A 22,924-nucleotide genomic window follows, 5' to 3' on the forward strand; every position below is an offset into this window, starting at 1 on the left:
TGGACTGAGGACTCAGAGATCTTCAGTAAAGAGGTAAAGAGACTGCAACCTGGTGTCCTCGTTATTTACCGCGACCTGCACCCCACAACTGCACCGTTACAACACCACTTATTGCACCGGACGTCCCCCACTGACAGACAGGGCCACGGACCGGGCCTAGCCACCGTGACCACTCCTGAACTGAGACTCAGAGGCCCGGTACCGGGTACCCCTAGGCCCTGCGGCGGTGTGGGGGCGCTCCACAGGCAATTGGTGCAAACTGGGAGAAGAGAGGATAGATGGAAAACAAGTAGGTCTGTAGGGGCACTGAACTCTCTGGCCACACCAAAGTTATACGAAGTGCCTGTGCTTGGTTTGAACAGTAATTTTGACCTGACGGACTCATTATAATAAATTAGGAATGTTTGAATTCCCTTATTACATATTATTTGTCGTGGACACTTTGACAATTTCTTGAGCAAATAGGGTGCTCTTGGTGATGCATTTTGTGATCTATTTTTTTTCTCCTTGACAAGGGGAAAATACATAATTACCCAATATAGATTAAGGGAAAAGTTTCTCAATGTTTTGGTGCAAATATATTAAAAATATGATGTCCGGACCTTGGTGTCCTGCAATACTTCTAGTCGAGAATACCTCTGTACATATGACATCAAATAGAACATGCCAAAAAATGTATTCTAGCAGATATGTATGAAGTCTGACAGGAATTAACCTCTGTGTGTGTGAAATTTACATACTGTACTGACCCCATGCACCAGTGTGGCAGCCATATTATCCCTGGCCTAGATTTTCCATTAAACACGAGGCCTGTGTCTATGTATGACCCTATGGAATTAGATATCGGCTGTTCAATGCTATCTATGTAGCGCTATGCAACATAGGAGCAGAATGAAGAAATGTAGAAAGTAAGTGACTGTTTCTGGTAAAACTGTGTATGGATTATGGCTTCCTGACCCTGTCTCTCTTACATTAACAGTGTCTGAGTGAATCTGATGTTTTTATCTTTCATCATCCACATAAATGCAAGTGTAGTTAACGATAATAAAATTACCTCATGGGCTCTGGCATATTGTTTCTGAGGTAATCTGTTTACTGCGTGATCCACCCGAACGTCTACTCTTGAAACTGGTATATGTTTACCACAGTGATCAGCAGACGAAGGACGGAGCCCCTGGAAACAACCACCAGAAGTCAAAAAACGATTTATAGTTGATAGGTATATTAATAAAAAAGGTAAACGGAAGTTAACAGATGGAAAAAAAAAGGAATATTCTTAATGGATTAAATAAGGAAAGCTCAACCTTTGACAAACATTTGTTCTATTGTCAGGAAGTGTAAAATAAAGGTCCTGTTCACACTTTAAGCATAGCTTCTGTTTTTACGAGAACCATTATGATTCTATGACATAAGCCATATACAGCAGACACTGCGGCAGGTTTGAGATAAGTCTGTCTTGGTGCCTAATACAAGGGTTTCACTCCTTCTCAAAAATGATTTTCGTTTATGAAGTTGAGCATTTAAGCTATTAAGAGGGGGAACAAATGAATTGCTGTATGTCCGCACTAATACCTACACTTCCTACCTAATATATACTCACTCTTTCTTTCACATAATGATAGTAATTTTTTTTTCTTTGTGACAGGTGTCCATATCATTGTTAGACACTAAGGCACAACATCCTATTGTTTTGTCACAGCGGCATCACTAAACATCACGGTATAACATCATCTTTATTAAATCCTTCTCCCCTGCTTATCACTCTCCATAGAAATGCAAGGAGCAGCTTGAAAATTGGTTCAAAATCACTTCATTTAAGTTCATAGCTCTAAAATACCAGCACGTATTCAGCAAATCAAATGATTGGAGCAATTTTGAAGCCAATAAATTTGTTTTTATGGGCAACATTATACCATTTTTTTGTAGCTTTCAATAAAAGGTGTGTTATTAGTAACAACTATAATTAGTATTTGTTAGAACTTATAGATTTAGGGAATATTTTAGTTTTCCTTCTTGAATCTTCACACCAAGAGCAGGTGCAGATGACTGTATGTTCTCCATCCGAGAAAAACGGTCCGATTATGCCAATCACACTCTGATCAGAGAATGATCACAGTGTGATCTGATTTTCTCAGATCTGGAGAATTAAAAAAAGAATGTACCCCCATCTTCCCCATTTAGTCTATCCATGAAAATTGGACTGCACTCAGATAACATCCGAGTTCGGTCCATTGTTTTCCACGGATCCATAGACATGAATGGTCGAGTGAAATCTAATCGGAGGCCAATCTGGCATGCTGCAATCTTATTCCTCGGACAACTTTTTCCAAGCAAATAAAATTGGACTTGTGATCTGCTTCATTGAATAACGTTGGACTGATGTTGTGATGGATCGCACTCAGACCGAAATTACAGTCATCTCCACAAGCCTTCATGGTGAGATCAGATGGTATCCAGCAGCGGCTATTGGTCAATGTGGCTGGAAAGACTTTTGTCCACGTGGCCAGCAACATTGCCTGATCTCATGCTTGTTCAAACTTCTCTTGGTATGTGTTCAATTATGTGATAGTCTGTAATGTCTGACATTGTTGGTACTCGTTCCCTCTGAAAAGAGCTCCGGAAAATATGTCGGCTCTATAGAAATCCAATTATTATTATTATTATTAAGCTTACAAAACTAAATCTTTACTCACCAGTTGTTTTTCAACCTTTATCTTAATCTGTTCTGCCTCCTGTTTCCTCTGTAAATAATCATTCCTGGAAAATAGTGTTAATCGGTTAATGATTACACACCGTTACATTAATAGAACAAGTCAAGTCAGTGACAGCCTGCATGAATAGCGAACACCATCCGATAAGGAAGGAAGGAAGGATGGAAGGATGGATGGATGGTAGAAAGGAAGGAAGAATGGAAGGAAGGAAGGAAGTATGGTAGGAAAGAAGGATGGTAGGAAGAAAAGATGGTATTTAGGCAGCTGTACATTATTTGGTCACCGTATACTACTAACATATAATCTCTATTGAACTATTCTGTCAACTGCATAACTACAATTATTTGCTCACTGTAAGAGTGGAAAGTGCTGCAATTTTGGCACTTTTGAGATTATAATGAGCTCTGTATGGCAGTATTATTTAGTTACTGTATGGCGCTATTTGTGTTTGTAGGGGACTATAAGGTTATTTTATTGCGCACTGTATGGTATCAGTAGGGTGGGTGCCAACAGAAACGTATGGCTTAGGTTAGGTTCACATTTGTACATCTGTTGACATATACATTAAAAATATTTGCAAGCATGTGCCATATGTCACATTATATATGTCTGAATGTCAATGCATACATACATATGTGTCTACATACTATTTTTCTGTAATTTTTTATTCTTTTCTCAACCAGCCTAATGGTAAAGTCTGGAAAAAGTTTACATTCTACATGTATGGAAACGTACTGTGTTTCAATACGTTTATCATTGAGAATAAGGCTGGAGTCACACTCAGCGTAAGACAATACGGTCCATTTTTTACGGCCGTAATACGGCCGTAATACGGAGAAATGTTCCCAAAATAGTGATCCGTATGTCCTCCGTAGGCAGGGTGTGTCAGCGTATTTTGCGCATGGCATCCTCCGTATGTAATCCGTATGGCATCCGTACTGCGATATTTTCTCGCAGGCTTGCATAACCGACATGTAATGGATTTATGTGCTCAAATGTTCGGTAAAACATATATACAGTATATATATATATATATATATATATATATATATATATATATATATATATATATATATATATATATGTCATTGAGACACATATATATATATTCTGTATTTATATTTAATTCAGCGCGATATCTGTGAAAAGCCGGTAATTCAATTGTCGGCTTTTAATTTCTCCTTCACAAACCTGACATGATATGAGACATGGTTTACATACAGTAAACCATCTCATATCCCCTTTTTTTTTGCATATTCCACACTACTAATGTTAGTAGTGTGTATGTGCAAAATTTGGGCGCTGTAGCTGCTAAAATAAAGGGTTAAATGGCGGAAAAAATTGGCGTGGGCTCCCGCGCAATTTTCTCCGCCAGAATGGTAAAGCCAGTGACTGAGGGCAGATATTAATAGCCAGGAGAGGGTCCATGGTTATTGGCCCCCCCCCCCGTGGCTAAAAACATCTGCCCCCAGCCACCCCAGAAAAGGCACATCTGGAAGATGCGCCTATTCTGGCACTTGGCCACTCTCTTCCCACTCCTGTGTAGCGGTGGGATATGGGGTAATGAAGGGTTAATGCCACCTTGCTATTGTAAGGTGACATTAAGCCAGGTTAATAATGGAGAGGCGTCAATTATGACACCTATCCATTATTAATCCAATTGTTTGAAAGGGTTAAAAAACACACACACGATTAAAAAGTATTTTAATGAAATAAACACACCGGTTGTTTTAATATTTTATTGCTCTCTCAATCCATTTGAAGACCCTCGCTTGGCAAAATAATAAACCCACAATATACATACCCTCTGATGAACTGTCAGGTCCCACGAGGTAATCCATCTGAAGGGGTTAAAATATTTTACAGGTGGGAGCCCTGCTAATGCAGCTGTGCTCGTGCCTGTAAGCCCCGGCGAATGAAGGAAATGTAGGTCAATGACCTATAGTTACCTTCAGTCACGGTGATGCGCCCCCTGGTGGATGTCCTCATATGACCTGGAGCGTGGGAAAAAGTTCCCAGGCTGCAGTTCATGAGGACATCCAGCAGGGGGCGCATCACCGCAACTCAATGTAAGTACAGATCACCCAGCTTTCCTTTCAGCACCCGGGGTTTTTACAACCATGAGCGAGTGCTTTAGCGCAGCTCCTGGCTGTAAAATGATTTAACCCCTTCAGATGGATTTACTTCGTGGGCCTGACAGTTCATCCGAAGGTATGTATATTGTGGGTTTATTATTTTGCCAAGCGAGGGTCTTCAGCTGGATTGAGAGAGCAATAAAATACTAAAACAACCTGTTTGTTTATTTCATTAAAATACTTTTTAATCATGTGTGTGTGTTTTTTTAAGCCTTTCAAACCATTGGATTAATAATGGATAGGTGTCATAATTGACGCCTCTCCATTATTAATCTGGCTTAATGTCACCTTACAATAGCAAGGTGGCATTAACCCTTCATTACCCCATATCCCACCGCTACACGGGAGTGGGAAGAGAGTGGCCAAGTGCCAGAATAGGCGCATCTTCCAGATGTGCCTTTTCTGGGGTGGCTGGGGGCAGATGTTTTTAGCCACGGGGGGGGCCAATAACCATGGACCCTCTCCTGGCTATTAATATCTGCCCTCAGTCACTGGCTTTACCATTCTGGCGGAGAAAATTGCGCGGGAGCCCACGCCAATTTTTTCCGCCATTTAACCCTTTATTTTAGCAGCTACAGCGCCCAAATTTTGCACATACACACTACTAACATTAGTAGTGTGGAATATGCAAAAAAAAAAAGGGGATATGAGATGGTTTACTGTATGTAAACCATGTCTCATATCCTGTCGGGTTGGGGAAGGAGAAATTAAAAGCCGGCAATTGAATTACCGGCTTGTCACTAACACCGCTGCGTATTTCTCGCAAGTCACACTGCTGGTCCGTGTGGAATCCGTATTTTTCTCGCCCCCATAGACTTTCAATGGCGTATTATTTGCGCAATACGCTGACAAACGCAGCATGCTGCGATTTACTACGGCCGTAGAAAGCCGTATAATACGTCGCCGTAATATATGGCTGATAGGACCAGACCCATTGAGAATAATTGTGCCGTTTGTTTGGCGAGTTTTACGGATGTATTTCCTGCGCTCATATGTCCGTAAAACTCGCTAGTGTGACTCCAGCCTAATTGAGAGCAAAAATCCTATATATCTTTCATACTTTTTTTTTTTCAGGACCAAAATGAAAGTAGTGCCAACTAGGTTTTTTTGTACGTAAAAGAAGCCTAAAATATGACATAAACCTGACAAAACATGCTCAGAAGAACATGGTCTAATTGTGAACCTAGACTTACGATGCCAATCCCCATCAGTAATTACAAATTGCAGATATTTTCTACTTAACGTAATGTTCCAAAGCGGAGGTAGAAATGAGCTCTATAACAGATTAATGCCCGCTGTAATTGCCTCCACCTTTATCTTTTAATTCCTTTTGAGTTGTGATGAATGTATTTCCCTGGAACAAAGTAACCTGAAGTAAAACTAGAAAGCTGCGGAGTTTGCATTTGTGTAGTGGCCCCTGGTACCTAAAAGCGTTGAATATCTAGCTGTCATATACAACAGTGTGTTTGTGTAGTATTTTAAATGGCACATGTGGAAGACAAGTTTACATTTTGCACTGGGCTTTCAGTGGTGGAGATGGACTGAAAATAGACCTTGTGCAAAAACAATATATTGGTCCTTTGCAGTTCAATTCAGGGGAGACATATCATTGATGCAACCTGTGCAGCTGCACATTGACCCAAAGTTAAGGGAGCCCATTACCACCTCCATAGCAGTCAGAATTGGGCATTATGATGAGCTATTAGACTGCAAAGGGCCCAAATAGTGTTGTTGCATTGAGTGCTTTTTGCCCTTGTCCGCCAGTCATACAATAGCTCATCATAATTCATAATGCATAACTCCCCCTATGTGGAGGTGGTGGTGGCCCCCTTACCTCTTGGGCGGCATCAATGGTATGTCTGCCCCTGCACTTGGGTCTAAAAAGTTTGCCTAGGTGTATAGCTGTAATACAGATTCCCCTTCTATTTTTACTGGGGCGATTACTTACCACTGCTGCGGAGAATCAACTCTTTGGTTCGCTTGTTGCTCATAGTGAGGTGGATACTGATAGGGTCTTTGCTGCATGTTATTGAGTCTGGCATAATAATGTTCATAATGTCCATGAATCCTTCCAGGTGATACCTTCTCTTCTATCCTTTGTCCCACATTTTGACCAGGCGCCTAATAAAATTATCAACACAAACAAAATACAAATCAATTTAACTTTTATGGTCATGGCTTTACCAAGCTTGGAAAATATAACTTCAGATACACATCAAAGCAATTTACTTTACTATGCAAAAATGTATCCTGGTCCATCTGGCCTCTAGCTGAATATTACAGCACCCCTGGCTGTCCACGTGTAGTTCTACTGCCGGGCACCAAAAAATAAACTCAATTTGCCCATACTAATTTTGGCATCCATAAGCTGACAATGCCGGACGTGGAGCACATAGTGCTCGTCACCTATATGAAAGACAATAGCAGCGAGTCTTTTGTCATAATGCAGATCCAGGTAAAAGTGGTCCCACAGGGGATCTAAGAAACCGGGCCAAAAATGTCCTCTCTTAGTAACAATGCTGCCTGGACCTTGCCTGGTATTGCTCAGCCCTATTATCTTCAATAAAGCCCATGAAGTGGTGGTGCTTGTGCAAAAATAATAGATCCATTAATATAATGAAAATACAATATTGCAAACCGATTTGGATAAGATGACTGAATGGGCAAACATTTGGAAAGTGAGGTTTAATGTGTTACGACTCCCGGGTAATACTGCTATGGAAAACGCTGCACACAGCAGCAAGGGAGCTGAGCAAAACGCCGGGTACAACCAGGTTACCAACAGGACCTGAATCATGTGACAGAGTGGGAGGTGGTCAGGGGCGGAGACAGACACTGGGGTGCAGAGAAGGGATAAACACAAGAGAGTTGACTAGCAAAGATCGGAGCCAGGAGATCACAAAGTACCAAAGGGGAGAGACAGGGGATAGTCAGAAGTGAAGCCAGAGGTCAGTAATCCAGAAGAACAAACAGAGTAACGCCCGGAGAGCAAGGGAAACACTATGCAAACCGGGCGCATACTCCAGGGGTCAAGCACACAGACTAAAGCAGAAGGTATAGCTGACAGTGAAATCCAGTTTGGAGTGCATATAAATACCCCTCCCATCTTGAAAGAGAGGCCAACAACATTAACCCTGAGAGAACAGGACATTAACCATGTCCTAACCATGACATAATGCAACTAGGACAGAGTAATCCTATAGCTGTATATACATTAAATGGGAGTATACTTGGTACTACAGAGCAGTAGACGGACTTAGGTATTTTGGTTACAAGTAAGCTGAGCATCAGTACTCAATGTCAAGTGGCAGCTGCAAGAGCAAATAAGATTTTAGAGTGTATAAAAAGAGATAAAATCCCGCAATTCAAACGTATTATTACCCCTTTATAAACCACTGGTGAGGCCACATCTAGAATATGGGATCTAGTTTTGGGCTCCATATTTTATAAATGATATTCAGAAATTACAGTTAGTTCAAAGACGGGCAACTAGATTATTACAAGGGATGGAAGGCCTCTTATACAATGAGACGTTGGAAAAGTTGGGCTTGTTTAGCTTAGAAAAAAGACAAAAGTATAATTATATGTGTGGTCAGTACAACGGACCATACTAAGGACCAGGGGGGACACTCATTACAGGTGGAAGAAAGGCGACTCCGGCAGATAAATAGGAAAGTGTTACGCCGTCACCGCCGCCCTCCCGGGTGTCTTCTTATACTCATCGCTCCACGGCATCTCGATGCGGTTCCGCTCCTTCCTCGGCATCGTCTCTTCTGCTCGCGCGGCCGGCCTCTGCCTCTGGCCGGGTACGCGCGCGCACTGGGTTTCACTGCGCACGCGCATCCTCATCTCTATGACTCACGTCGCTCCTTCAGTTCCCTCCGCCCCGCTCTACTCCTCTGGAGGACTCTGACCCGGAAGGTATGCTGCTGCTCTGCTTATCAGGCCGCCTCTTCCTCCTGGCGGTGCCTGATTATCATTATTATTATAGATAGATTATCAATATTATTGTATTTTGCAAGTGTCTCTGGCCTGTTTGTCTCGCTGCTTAGTCTCCTGTGTACCCTCCGTTTTGCCTTCTGTTCTACTTTGTACCTGACCTTAGTCTCTCTTCTGGTTATTTCTTTAGTTCTGGTCATCCGTTACCGCCGTCCCTCCTGAGTTCCTGCTGCCCGTTTCATCCTTGTCAGTGATCCGGTGTCCTCGTCCAGCTCTCCGTCTGGGTTTCCCATCATCTACCTTCCTCCTGTGTACCTGAGTCCCTGCTGTTCCAGTCTGCTGTCTCCTCCTTGTCCGGTTTCCTTTGTCTTCACCTCGCATTCCGGTTTGTCTCACCACGTTTCCTTTCTTGGGTACCAGCTGCCGTGGCAGTAGTCTCCCCTGGTCCTGCTCCTAACGCTCCCTGTATAGGGGGTGGTCTACCTGGTCTACTCACCCAGGGGAGGTTCGCTGTCGCGCTCCAGTGGGTTCACCCTTCGGTCTAGTTTTCCAGCAATTACGTTCTAACAGAAAGGTTTCTTTACAGTTAGAGCAGTCAGACTGTGAAATGTCCGACCACAAGAGGTAATAATGGCAGACTGTTACGGATCTGCGACACAGGACTAAGGTAGAAGGAGGAAAACTGACCCTGCACTATGACTAGGCTGAAACCCTACGATGGAGTGGGCGAATAGACCCACCGACGATCCTAGGTTAATCTCAAGCGAAGACCTATAGATAAGGGGAAGGGGTTCCCTAAAAGAACTAAGGACTGGGTACAAAAAAGGGTCACCTCCTATTAGAAAACACAGAGAAGGCTGCAGAAACCAATAGAAAACAGAAACTAAGGTTAGCAGAACCAGAGGTACCAGCACTGCACAAATAACACACAGAAGACAAAGCAAAGCACCAAGTTAGAGCTCAAGCAGATTAACACTTGTCCAGCAAGGACTGGGAGGCAGGTGTTTGTGAATAAAGAGTGATACAAACACCTGACCCAAGACAAACCCAGCACCAGAAGAAAAAGACCAGCAGCCAGAACTCCACAAGAAAATGGCGTCTAGTCACAAACTAAACAGATTCTAACAGTACCTCCCCTTTAACGAGGATCCCCCGAATCCTCGAGGCCGGGCCTTATTCGGAAATCTGTGAAAAGCCGTAATTAACCTTGAGGCTGAGATGTCCACAGCTTTCACCCAGGAATTGTCCTCGGGACCGAAACCCTTCCAGGACACAAGATACTGTAACCCTCCTCTATGCCAATTGGAATCAAGAATGCCTGAAATCTCAAACTCGCAGTCCTCATCAATTGGAGGAGCAGACGGCATAGCCACCTTATCTGGCGTGTCAACCTTCTTCAGCAAAGATTCATGAAAAACTGAATTAATTTTCCAGGATGAAGGAATGTCTAATCTCACCGCTGCCGAGTTGACAATGTGAACCACTTTGAAAGGTCCTACAAACTTCGCCCCTAACTTTTTAGAAGGGATCTTGAAACGCAGATTCCTAGAGGACAACCACACCATGTCCCCCACAATAAACCTCGCCTCCCTTCTTCTCTTGTCAAAATATTTCTTAGACCTCCTATTAGCCTGTTTAAGATTATGGCGCAGACTGGTCCAAACCCTTTCCAAATTTCCAGAAAAACTCTCCTCCTCAGGCACCGCCGCCCCAATCCTAGAAAAAGGACTGAAAGATGGATTCTTCCCAGTACAACAAAAGAAAGGAGAACACCCAGTCGAAGAAGATGTATGATTATTGAGAGTAAACTCAGCTAATGGTAGATATTCCAAAAACATCTCCTGATTGTCCGCTACAAACATCTGAAAAACTGCTCAACGTCCTGGTTCTTCCTCTCGGTCTGTCCATTGGACTGCGGCTGATAGCCCGACGAAAATTACAAATTAACCTTAAGTCTGTCACAAAAGGCACGCCAAAAGCGAGCCACAAACTATGGTCCCCTATCGGAGACAATGTCCGTGGGAACACCATGGAGTCTGACAATCTCTTTCACAAATGCCCTGGCAAGTATCTTAGCGCAGGGTAATTTATTGAACGGGACCAGATGACACATCTTACTAAACTGGTCCACAATAACCCAGATAACAGAAAAACGCCCAGAGACCGGCAAGTCGGTGATAAAATCCATTGCAAGATGGGTCCATGGAGAACTAGGAACTTCTAACTGGCAAAGCAACCCTGCCGCCGGAGCATGAGAAGCCTTAGACCTAGCACACACGGTATAATGACGCACCCACTTGGCAATTTCTCTTAGCCACCCTGGCCACCAGAAACTCCGACCGATCGACTTTCTTGTTTCGGCAATCCCTGGATGACCCGCCAAACAAGACTCATGACAATCCGTAAACAAAGCTCTCCTCAGGGCTTTAGGCACAAATAATTTCCCATACGGAGTGTTAGTTGGTGCCGCATCCTGGGCTTTAAAAATGCTATTTTCCAACTCAGAACCTAATGCTGCCACCACCACCCCTCTCTGCAGAATAGATTCTTCCTTTTCAGTATTAACCGCTGGGGAGAAACTTCGAGACAAAGCATCAGCTTTAACATTTTTTGTCTCAGGGATACATGTCACAGAGAAATGGAACCAGGCAAAAAACAATGCTCACCTAGCTTGACAGGCTTTAAAACGTTTAGCAGCATCCAGATAGATCAGGTTCTTATGATCAGTAAAGACTTGTATAGGATGTCTAGCGCCCTCCAAAAAATGTCGCCAATGCTCAAACGCAAGCTTAATAGCCAGCAATTCTCGGTTCCCAACATCGTAGTTGAGCTCCGCCTCTGAGAATTTCTTAGAAAAGAAAGCACAGGGATGCACCCCATCCTCTCCTTCCTGGGACAGAACAGCCCCCACTCCTACTGATGAGGCGTCCACTTCTACCAGAAAGGGCTTAGTCTCATCTGTCTGGATCAAAACAATAGCAGAGCTAAACCTCTCCTTGAGATGCTCAAAAGCCTTAACAGCCTCAGGGGCCCATTGGACAGTATTGGAACTCTTCTTAGTAAGATCAGTAAGGGGTTTTGCGATAACAGAAAAATTATTTATGAATTTTCTATAATAATTAGCAAACCCCAAAAATCTCTGACTTCAAGTATTCAGGCCTAGGCCACTCCAATACCGCCTGAACCTTCACTGGGTCCATCTCAAAACCATCACTGGAAACAAAATACCCAAAAAAACTAATTTTCTGTACCGCAAACTCGCATTTCTCCAGTTTAGCAAAGAGTGAGTTTTCACTCAGAATCTGCAGAACCTCACGGACTCTCTGCCAATGCGACTCCAGATCAGGCGAATAGATCAAAATATAATTCAAATAAACAATAACACTCCTACCGATCAACGACCTCAGGATGTCGTTAATGAAATTTTGAAAGAACGCCAGAGCATTTGTAAGGCCGAAAGGCATAACTAGACACTCAAAATGACCTTCCGGGGTATTAAAGACTGACTTCCATTCATCGCCTTCTTTCACCCACAGCAAATTATATGCCCCACGGAGATCAATCTTAGAGAACCAATTGGCTCCAACTAATTGGTTAAACAAATCCGGAATTAGCGGCACGGGGTAAGGATTGCGCACAGTGATGTTATTAATCTCCTTGAAGTCCAGACACGGCCTAAGACCCCAATCTTTTTTTTTTTTTTTTTTACAAAAAAGAACCCCACAGACACAGGGGACTTAGAGGGTCTTATATGACCTGCACCAAGACTAGTCTGCAGGTATTCCTTTAAGGCCTCTCGGGAATCGTCAGATTAAATAAATGAATGACTCTTAGGGAGGGAACTCAATAGCACAATCATAATCTCTATGGGGTGGTAGAGCTTGTGACTCCACTTCTGAAAATACTTTCCAGAATTCCTGAATGGCTTCAGGTAGCTCATTTTTCACAACAGCAGCAATGTGTACATCACAACATTTCCCATAACACTCCTGACCCCAGGATCTTATCGTACTTGACGACCAGTCCAGTACAGGATTGTGCATTTTTAACCAGGGTAACCCCAGGATAACTGGAAAAGGCAATTTATCAAGTACAAACAAATTTAAAGATTCCTGGTGTTCCATATTCACAGTGAGTGGAAACCCGGTGACCTTTCGAGAAAGCCCGCGTCTCGGGTCCGTCACTCAATGATGGCACATCGCCTAGCGCATGCCCATTGTGGGCGTGCGCTAGCGATGCGTCCGACATTGCTTTCAATGGCGGCGTTAACGGACTACGTTACACCGCGTTATGCCGCGGTGTAACGTAGTCCATTTAACGTACATCCATAACGCAATGTGAACCTAGCCTTAGGTTCTTCAGAGCGGATTCCAGGGCAATTACTCAAGTGCTGTTGTAAGCTGACAACTTCCAACGTTTACCCTTGCAGACCCTGAGCAAGATCTTGAAAGCTGTTCATATTGCAGAAATCCAGGAGGTTTTTTTATATATATACTTCTTTCTGGCTGGACAAACTGTTACGTACTGCGACACAGGACTAAGGTAGAAGGGGGGAAAACTGACTCTGCACTATGACTAGGCTGAAACCCTACGATGGAGTGGGCGACCCATTCCTTGCGAATAGACCCCCCGACGATCCTAGGATAATCTCAAGCTAAGAACTATAGATAGGGGGAAGGGGTTTCCTAAAAGAACTAAGGACTGGGTACAAAAACGGGTCACCTCCTCATAGAAAACACAGAGAAGGCTGCAGAAACCAATAGAAAACAAACTAAGTCGAGCAGAACCAGAGGTACCAGCACTGCACAAATAACACACACAGAAGACAAAGCAAAGAACCAAGCTAGAGCTCAAGCAGATAAACACTATTATCCAGCAAGGACTGGGAGGCAGGTGCTGGTTAATAAAGATTGATACAAACACCTGACCCAAGACAAACCCAGCACCAGAGGAAAAAGACCAGCAGCCAGAACTCCACAAGAAAATGGCGGATAGTCACAAACTAAACAGATTCTAACACAGACACTAACAGCTTTTTAAAAAAGGGCTGGATGATTTCCTTATTACACATCATATTGTAGGTTATAGTTAATCTAGTGACAAAATGAATAATTGGTGGAGAAAGGTTGAACTTGATGGACCTAGGTCTTTTTTCAACCCATGTAACTATACTTAGGGTATGTTCACATGTGATGTTTTTGCAGCATTTTTTGTGAAATTTTGTTTCTGCATTTTACAGTTTTAGCCAAATGAATGCAATTTCAAAAATCTCATTCACATGCTGCATTCTTTTTTCTTTGCATCTTTTGAACTGCTGGGCATTTTTTTAAATCAATCTTTTCCTGCCATCACTCTGGTTTTTTATGCAGACAGAAAAAATGCTGCAAAAATGTTATGTGTGAACATACTCTGACTGTTGTCCTGTCCTGACAATGTTAAAAATTTTGTTTTTTATTTGTGTTTTGTTATAGAAAAAAAATAAAATCCATAAGCCATCTCCAGAAGGATAAAGAGCTGACAATCCAAACTCCTTTTGGAAGGAGGACCACATTTTGAACATATAGGGAGAGAAAAGTCTGAAGCAGGAACTGCCTGCCATGACCAAATGGTTACTGCAGGGAGGATTTGCTGGAAAAAGTCAGAAAGTAACTAAACAGGGGAACTAGCGCAGCGATAATGTTATAATCTCTTTGAAGTCAGAACTCCCTGTCGTGTACAGGTAATTAAACAGGAAAGGGAAAACAGACACCAAAAAGAGAGGTGTTAACTAGGTTAACTAGAGGAGGAAAAGTGTGCTTTCCCAGGCACAGATCTTTCATTCACACTACACAGATTGTAGACAGATTGGCTCCGTGTTCCAGACAGGAAGGGTTTGTATTGATTCGATATTCATGGTATATTAGATTTTCGGTGTGGTAGCAAAGGGACGAACTGGGCGCATTCACTCATATCGCCATGGGGCCATTAGAATCCCTCAAATTGTATAATGGGTCTGGTAGATGGTGCAAATCAGGTCATATTTGGTCTTTATGTAAAGGTAAAATCACAACAGAAAATATATAATGACTGCGACCTTCAGTGGCAAAGATATTGTAAATGTTGGGAATCTTATAATTTTTTAAGACTAAGACACACCCTATAGCTCTCTGAAGTCCAGCCCTATCTCCTGAGTGGTAGCGTCTGGGTGCAACTTGTGCTAATAAAAAGCCAATGCCAATTATGATCCTCATTCAATGCCAGGGAGATACATTCCTGTATGGGATCGATCCACGGTTTCACAGAGAGCGCTTCCCTCCATAAATCTGAGCCATTCCCGTGAACCAGAAGTTTCTTTTTATTTTATGTAATTGTATATATTGTATTGTTTTGTCCTCTTTGTAAACACTTTTGTATATTTTAATTTTTATAAACAGTGCATTTCTTTCTGGATTTAATATAAAATTTAATAGCTCTGTTCCTCTTGCTCTGCAAACCGCACCCCAGAAGACATACTCTACCTGTAACGGGTGTCCAATTGGCCTGTATAAATGGTTTGTGGTGGCAGCGAGTAAGTTTTGTTGTTATCATAGGGCTGGCAGTGACCAGAACGGGGTACATTCATATATTCCAGGCGTTGGAATCCGAGGTGTATATACCATACGCTCGCTTAGTTCCCCAATAAAAGGCCTAGTACTGGAAGCAGCCGTGGTCTTGTACATCACTTGTCAGGCAATTACGTAATTGGCCTGACAATTGGAGGCAGCGGAGTAGCATTACCGTAACGAACAGATAACAGTGGGTGGATCGGCAAGACCCCGTGGCTGTTTCCTTGACATGTTTCTTCCTGAGAGAACCAATTTTGTTCCTACTGATGATTATTTGTGTCTATTTTCGTAGAATATGCTCCTTAAGTAGAAAAGCAGCATTGCTAATCCCACTAATTACCTTGACAGGATTGTGGTGCTGAAGACGTGATGGGGGCTTCCATTCATTCTTGTGAGGATATTCGGCCCGGCATGGTGGAGTCACTACTTTATGTCTTGGAGGATGAAATTCATGAACTTTGTTCTTTTCATTTCTTGGAGCTTCAGGAAAATTTAAAAAAGCAAATTATAGATACTTGCAAACATTCCCAATCATTTTGCCTGTCTTATAAATGGACTTTCTCAACAATAGCAAATATTGCAAAGAGAAGGGAAACTACAGAATATGGCGTGTAACTGATATGCTTCTACTAACACCAGCCAAGGCTGTACTTCATTGGAGTACTAAGATGGCAGCCAGATACGGACTGGGACTGAAATTCCACCCTGGCATTTGAAATCACACAGGCCCATGCTGTCCTCATCCCCAAGCACCAGATGGGATATATTAGTAATATTACCCTGCATGGAGGAAAGGAAGATTTACTACAAGACCAATATATGTAATGATACCTCCGTCACAACTGTTAACAGTATGGGTGTCTTGAGAACACTGATTCTGATAACAACGAAGCAGACAAGGTGGCCCACAACCAGACAGGCCCTTCAGGCATTTGCCAGAATTGCCAGATGGCCAGTCCAGCCCTGATGGCAGCCGTAGGGGCCTTCAGGAGGCCACGTGGCTGCCAAGTCATTTCACCGACTCCTTGTAGAGCTAATGTGTGCACACCGACAAATGAGCCATTTGAGTGCTGTGGTCAGTGATTGGCAGCACCATTTAAATGATTAAACACCGTCAATCGGCGCTAGCTCTGGTCATGCCTGTTACAGACACATGCCGGCTGTGTAACACTGTGTAACATGAGGCACAGATGACATCTCACTATTCGTCGCTCGTCAAGAACCTCTCTGGGGATGCTGGACTGTAAGAGATTTGCAGGCTTCCCATCTAGCTGCCAAGTACCACCGGCCTGGATGCTGGTCCAGACACCTAAGAATCAATAGGCTCATCTCTGCTGACAACTATGGACAAGCATGGTGCTGTGCCTGAGCGAAAGCAGCCATGCTTTTCCTATTCCTGATAGACCTGTGTACTGTTACCTGGTGCTTGGTTAGGTGTTACTGGCCCGTGTGCTTGCCTCTTGGGGGAAGGCTTCCTTCGGTGTAGCACAGTATGGCTAAATTCCTCTTCTATTATCTAGAAACCAGAAAACCATAAGTTGGAAACATCAAGATAAATCAATGAAACTCTTTTCACAAAAAACATAATAATCTACAAAAGTCCTTGCTTCCTTCTGTTCCTTCCTTCCTTTATTCTTTTAACCAATAAAACAGTGGGGGACTTATGTATATTATGTTCCATGGAAGACGGATTATAATTATTAAAGTTTACCTTCACCTACATTATCTGGAAATCATAGAAAACTACCAAGAGGCAAAACCTAAGGGGACAGAACAGGATTAGAAAAGCATTGCTGCTTTCTTAGAAACAGCACCACACCTATCTACAGGTTCAGTCTGGTATTACATGTTACGCAATGCTTGGGCTGAATGGCGGTTCTCCTGACTCGAGTGTGACAGCATGTATTTTTATGCAGCTGTCACGCTCAGGTTGGGAGAGCCATGGGCGAGTCCGAGCTTTGTGTTGACTCTCTCCTTAGCTTAAGACTAGGGTCACACGGACGTATTTTCTCTCATTTGAGAAAGTCGAAACTCAGACTTATGTTTCGTCCTTGGCTTTCTCAAAGAGTGGAGTGGAGTAAGCCAGGGGCAAAACATACGTCGGAGTCCTGGGGTCCTATATTTTATGCTATTTCTCTTCCGCATGGTATGTTGTTCTTGTGACATGTATATGCAGTGTATCTATTTATCTATTTTTTTTGTATTTATACATTTATTTAAGGATTTATTAGATACAGGCTCTCATTTCATATATAATTTGATGTGATGAGAGTATAGCCTTGACCCCCTTTATTTATACATTTAATTAATAAGTCTGTCCTGAACTTTCTTATATTCTTCTGTGTATTGCTCCCCACAATTTTACATATTTTTAAATGTATGTACTAATAAAATGTATACCTTTTTAATATAACTTTTATCTTTGTATTTGGTTACTCACCCTATTGTGTGTGTATATATATATATATATATATATATATATATATAGATATATATATATGTGTGTGTGTGTGTGTGTGTGTGTGTGTGTGTGTGTGTGTGTGTGTGTGTGTGTGTGTGTGTGTGTGTGTGTGTGTGTGTGTGTGTGTGTGAATATCCATTTATATCAAATAAGATTAATTTTCTTGTATTTTGGTGTGTTTCTCTATAGAAAAATAGTCATGTCAAATTCAACATAAATGAAAGAATTTCTGGTTTGAGTAAGTTAGGCCATATTCACACATCAGTATTTGGTCAGTATTTTACATCAGTATTTGTAAGCCAAAACTAGGAGTGGGTGATAAATACAGAAGTGGTGACGTGTTTCTATTATATTTCTCCTCTTATTGTTCCACTCCTGGTTTTGGCAACAAGTACTGGTGCAAAATACTGACCAAATACTGAACGTGTGAATGTGGCCTAATTATTGAATAGGAGCCTTCATTGTTTACTTCCAGAACATGGAAATCCACCCAGATCATGTGATGGACACACTGGCGCACGGGTCGTTACTAACTTTTAATAAAACACTACAATGAAGGAGCTTTATTGGCCAAAACTGGAATATCCCTTTAAGCCAGATAAAAGATTACCTACCTTTGGACTTAAAAAATTGCGTATACGCTTTTCTAGAAAAGGTTTATTTAATATAGAGGTGACTGATGGTCGGTCTCGTGGGGATATTTTAAAGAGCTGAGAGATTAATGTCCTCAGATCATATGAATACTTTGAAGAAAGCGGCTCATACCGACCACGGCAGATTCTCAACACCAGTTGCTTTAAGTTTCCAGCTTCAAACTAAAAAGAATACAAAAATAGGGTCATTTGCATCACCTTCCGAATAATGCACCCCCCAAGGACACAGTTTCTCTGTGAAGGGGAGTCCTGCACAAGTTCTACTGGCTGCAGAATGAGTTAACTGAGAATCCGTCAGTGAGCTTGTTGTTACAGGAAAGTTTTTAACTCTTTAATTTGAAGAGAAGGAATATAAACCAGCTCACCCGTGATGCATAAGCTGAGTTTCGGGAGCACGGACCCGCTGTGTCCAGGCGTGTAGAATCCAAAAGAAAAAAAATGTCCAGCTTCACTGAATCCGTGAAAAAAAGTTTTCTTTATTCACAAACTTAAACATGGAGGATACAGACTTCAGCACAAGAATCTCAATGCGTTTCTGGAGACTAAGCTCCCTTAATCATGACAAGGGAGCTTAGTCTCCAGAAACGCGTTGAGATTCTTACCCATATGGTTTGTGCTGAAGTTTGTATCCTCCATGTTTAAGTTTGTGAATAAAGAAAACTTTTTTTCACGGATTCGGTGAAGCTGGACATTTTTTTTCTTTTGAACTCTTTTATTTGTTTTTTTTTTTTAGCCAATATATAACCACAGTGGAGCTGAACATAAAACAAATGAGAGAGCTCACTAACAGATACTCAGTTGCCTCATTCTGCAGCCAGCAATATACTGTGAAGCACAGAGGCTATAACAGACAAACAGTCACCACTGTCACTCAACAGCATCATTCAGACATCAGTTTTTTTGCATATGGGTGCTACCCGTCTTTTTCACGGATAGCACTTGTACCTATATTAGTGAATGGGGTCCTGGAGGACCTAGAGATCAGCACAAAATCACGGAGGCATATTTGATGATGATGCGAGTGGATCAAAATAGCATTGGGCCTGTGAAATAAATTGGACTGCACTCGGATGACATCCGTGGTCAGTCCGATTTTCATGGACTGACAGATATGAGAGGGTGAAGAAACGTTTTTTTAATTTTTTCTCGCATATGAGAAAAAGTGATGGAACCCGGACAAATCTCTGCTGAAACTGACTGAAATCACTGATGAAACTCGGTCAGTTTTCCCTCATGCGTGACGTCTGAATGAGGCCTTACGCTTTACATCTTGTATTTTTTTTTTCTAGATACTTTAATCTAACACATTGCATCCCGCATGCCACAGGGAAGGGGATCGCAGAAGACGGATACAATAGCATATACCGTAGATGTTCTATAGTATTAGATTGTTTTCTTTCAGTAAAGTTTTTGATGTTCTTTTCTTTCTTTTCTGTATCCGTTGATACTTTACTTTTGCCCAATTCAATATTTGCACAGTAAAATTATTACTCACCGGATGTTTGAGGGTACAAAGTTCATAGAGCACACATCCGAGAGACCAGATATCCCTGAAACAAAAAATGGGCGCTTTACTTATGGATGTGGACTCTGCAATCAGGAGGAAAACGAGTCCTGAGATTTGTTCCTTAATACGGTTTAAATAAACATTTCTCTCATTTTACTACTGTCACTTTCTCTTGACAATCATCAGAACTAAAGAGGTGAGCGTGAAATGTGTAGAACAAATAATATTTGGCAGTAGGTGCACTCAATTTGGCGCATTCACAAGTCTGTATGAATTGGTTCGAGATAGGACCGCAATGCATGAACTGTCCGGGGGTCTCCCGATCTGAGCGTTAAAGCTTGATATAGTTCTATAAGGCTGCCACGCTCCGGTCGGGGGACGGACGGCCAGTCCATGCATTGGGGTCCGATCTCTGACTGATTTATACCGGCGTCTGAAAGCGACCTCAGTAACGGTATGTGCACACGTTCAGTATTTGCAGCAAAAATGTCTGCACCAAAAACACATCTCTTGGTACAAAAAATGCTGCTTAAAATGCCCCTTTTTAAAAAAATTTGATGCTTTTTTTTAAGTCACAATCATATAAAAGGGTGAAAAAATGCTGCAAAAACGCTGAAAGGATAGACACGCTGCAGATCTGCAAGGGAAAAAATGCACAAGATTTCAGAAATCACTCTCACTTTGCTGGTACAGTAAAATGCTGCGTTTCTTTATCAAGGGAAGAGCGCGACAAAAACGCATTGTCTGAACATCCCCTAAATCTCCCCCTAGCCTTCTAAACAGCAACTCACGTTTTATTGTTGTAGGGTCGGTTTTCACAGATTTCTGGCGAGAGGTAGTATGGAGTCCCTACACACGTCCGTGCCAGCTCCATTGTGCTTTGGGGGAAACAACAGGAAGAAAGCGATCAGAATCACAAACCATTGTCCCCGATTCGTACACCGTCTTCATGAGGAAGAAGATGTGTTCAATTAATTAGGATGCGCTCACAACTTAATGTCTCCTCTTATTAGTGGCGTGTGCCTCTGTGCGTCTCGCCAGGGACTCATGTAGCCTTTCCGGCTTAAGAAACGAACGCCAAAAGTGGAAACATTTTGCCGAATCGTCCCCAAAGTACTCAAATTTGAAGCAATACATTGTATTTTTTATTTATTAATTATCACAAATTCTGAATATTTATGTGATTTTTTTTTAAATAATTGTATTAATTTATAAATATTCCAATGATGACAATATCTATTAAAGAGATATTACACAGTCCAACATGCTATGTAATTTAGATGCAACATGTTACAAAGCAGAAATAAACACAGTGATATGTGCTGTAGGGTTACAGGAAAAGATTCACTATAACTTGTATCTAATTCATGGAAATTTTTGCTTATTCTGGGCTTGGGAGTCAAGTGGGCAGTACTAATAACTAATCAACAGCGATGTCTGTATGCATAATCCTCTTAAAAGGAAACTGTTAGCAGGTTTTTGCTTCCTCGCCTGAGAGCAGCATAGTGTAGACAAAGAGACCCTGAATCCAACGATGTATCACTTACTTTACTGGGTGCAGTGGTTCTGACACAGAGATTTTAGATGTAGCAGAGCTGAGAAAGCTGCCCCTGCCCACACCGGGCTCTCTGTGTACACAACTATAGACAGTGAGCTGCTTATCACAAGAGGTGGCGGAGTCGGAGCAATGATAATCTCCTAGTGATAAAACCTTCACTATTAGTAAACAGCACACAGCTTGATAAGTGACACATCTGTCATGATTCTCAATGGCGAGAGAACATAGCCCAGCATATATGAGAACTAGCTCTTGGAAGATGGAAACTATACTGACCATGAACTAAACCTGCCGCACAACTAGAAGTGGCCGGGTAGCATGCCTACGTTTTTTTTTATTCCTAGATGCCCAGCGCCAGCCGGAGAACTACCTAATCCTAGCAGAGGAAAAGACAGTCCTGGCTCACCTCTAGAGAAATTTTCCCAAAAGGCAGACAGAGGCCCCCACATATATTGGCGGTGATTTTAGATGAAATGACAAACGTAGTATGAAAATAGGTTTAGCAAAATCGAGGTCCGCTTACTAGATAGCATGAAGACAGAAAGGGCACTTTCATGGTCAGCAGAAAACCCTATCAAAACACCATCCAGAAATTACTTTAAGACTCTAGCATTAACTCATAACACCAGAGTGGCAATTTCCGCTCACAAGAGCTTTCCAGACACAGTAACGAAACAGCAGCTGTGAACAGGAACAAAATGCAAAAACACACAAGGACAAAAGTCCAACTTAGCTGGGAGTTGTCTAGTAGCAGGAACATGCACAGAAAGGCTACTGATTACATTGTTGACCGGCATGAAACTGACAGAGGAGCAAGGTTATATAGCGACTCCCACATCCTGATAGGAGCAGGTGAACAGAGGGGATGATGCACACAAGTTAAATTCCACAAGTGGCCACCGGGGGAGCCCAGAATCCAATTTCACAACACACATCGTTGAATGCTGTACTTTAACCCCTACCTTATTATGTCCTCAGATTACATAGGAAAGGCCTGTTGACAGATTCCCTTTAAAAAGTACAGGGCTAAAAATTAAGACACCAATGACACGTAGCCAAAAGGTGCAGGTGATGTTTTGTGATATTTTGTATACTATAAAGGCCATCTATAACTAATGTAGGTTAGCAAGAAATAGAGGCAAATGGAAGTAAACATGGCTGCCTAAAATTGGATTGAGGGTATGTGCACACGTCAGGATTTCTTCAGGAATTTTTGCGTTTTTTTGCGGATTTCCCCTATAAAAACGCTATAATTCCACATAAAAAAACCGCACACATTATACATCCTATCATTTAGAATGCATTCCGCATTTTTTGTGCACATGTTGCGTTTTTTTTTCCGCAAAAAAAAACACATTCCGGAAAAAGAATCAACA

The 22,924-nt window shown here is 42.1% G+C and overlaps 1 protein-coding gene across 8 annotated transcripts in view; it reads right to left on the reverse strand.

Annotated features, from left to right (window-relative positions):
* LOC143817058 (serine/threonine-protein kinase Nek5-like) overlaps nt 1-22,924 on the reverse strand; it is a 163,845-nt gene that overhangs the window by 25,854 nt on the left and 115,067 nt on the right. For 7 of the 8 annotated variants that reach the window (XM_077298137.1, XM_077298136.1, XM_077298138.1 and 4 more), the window contains exons 7-14: nt 20,782-20,868; nt 19,979-20,033; nt 18,445-18,645; nt 16,789-16,885; nt 15,710-15,849; nt 6,795-6,967; nt 2,694-2,757; nt 1,055-1,174 (exon numbers count right to left, since the gene is read on the reverse strand). In XM_077298137.1, the coding sequence (XP_077154252.1) occupies nt 1,055-1,174; nt 2,694-2,757; nt 6,795-6,967; nt 15,710-15,849; nt 16,789-16,885; nt 18,445-18,645; nt 19,979-20,033; nt 20,782-20,868 (937 nt within the window). The remainder of the gene's footprint in view (nt 1-1,054; nt 1,175-2,693; nt 2,758-6,794; nt 6,968-15,709; nt 15,850-16,788; nt 16,886-18,444; nt 18,646-19,978; nt 20,034-20,781; nt 20,869-22,924) is intronic. The other variant, XM_077298135.1, reaches the window with a different exon arrangement.

The sequence above is a fragment of the Ranitomeya variabilis genome, chromosome 3 (genome assembly GCF_051348905.1).
Source record: "Ranitomeya variabilis isolate aRanVar5 chromosome 3, aRanVar5.hap1, whole genome shotgun sequence".
Classification (NCBI taxonomy): domain Eukaryota; kingdom Metazoa; phylum Chordata; class Amphibia; order Anura; family Dendrobatidae; genus Ranitomeya; species Ranitomeya variabilis.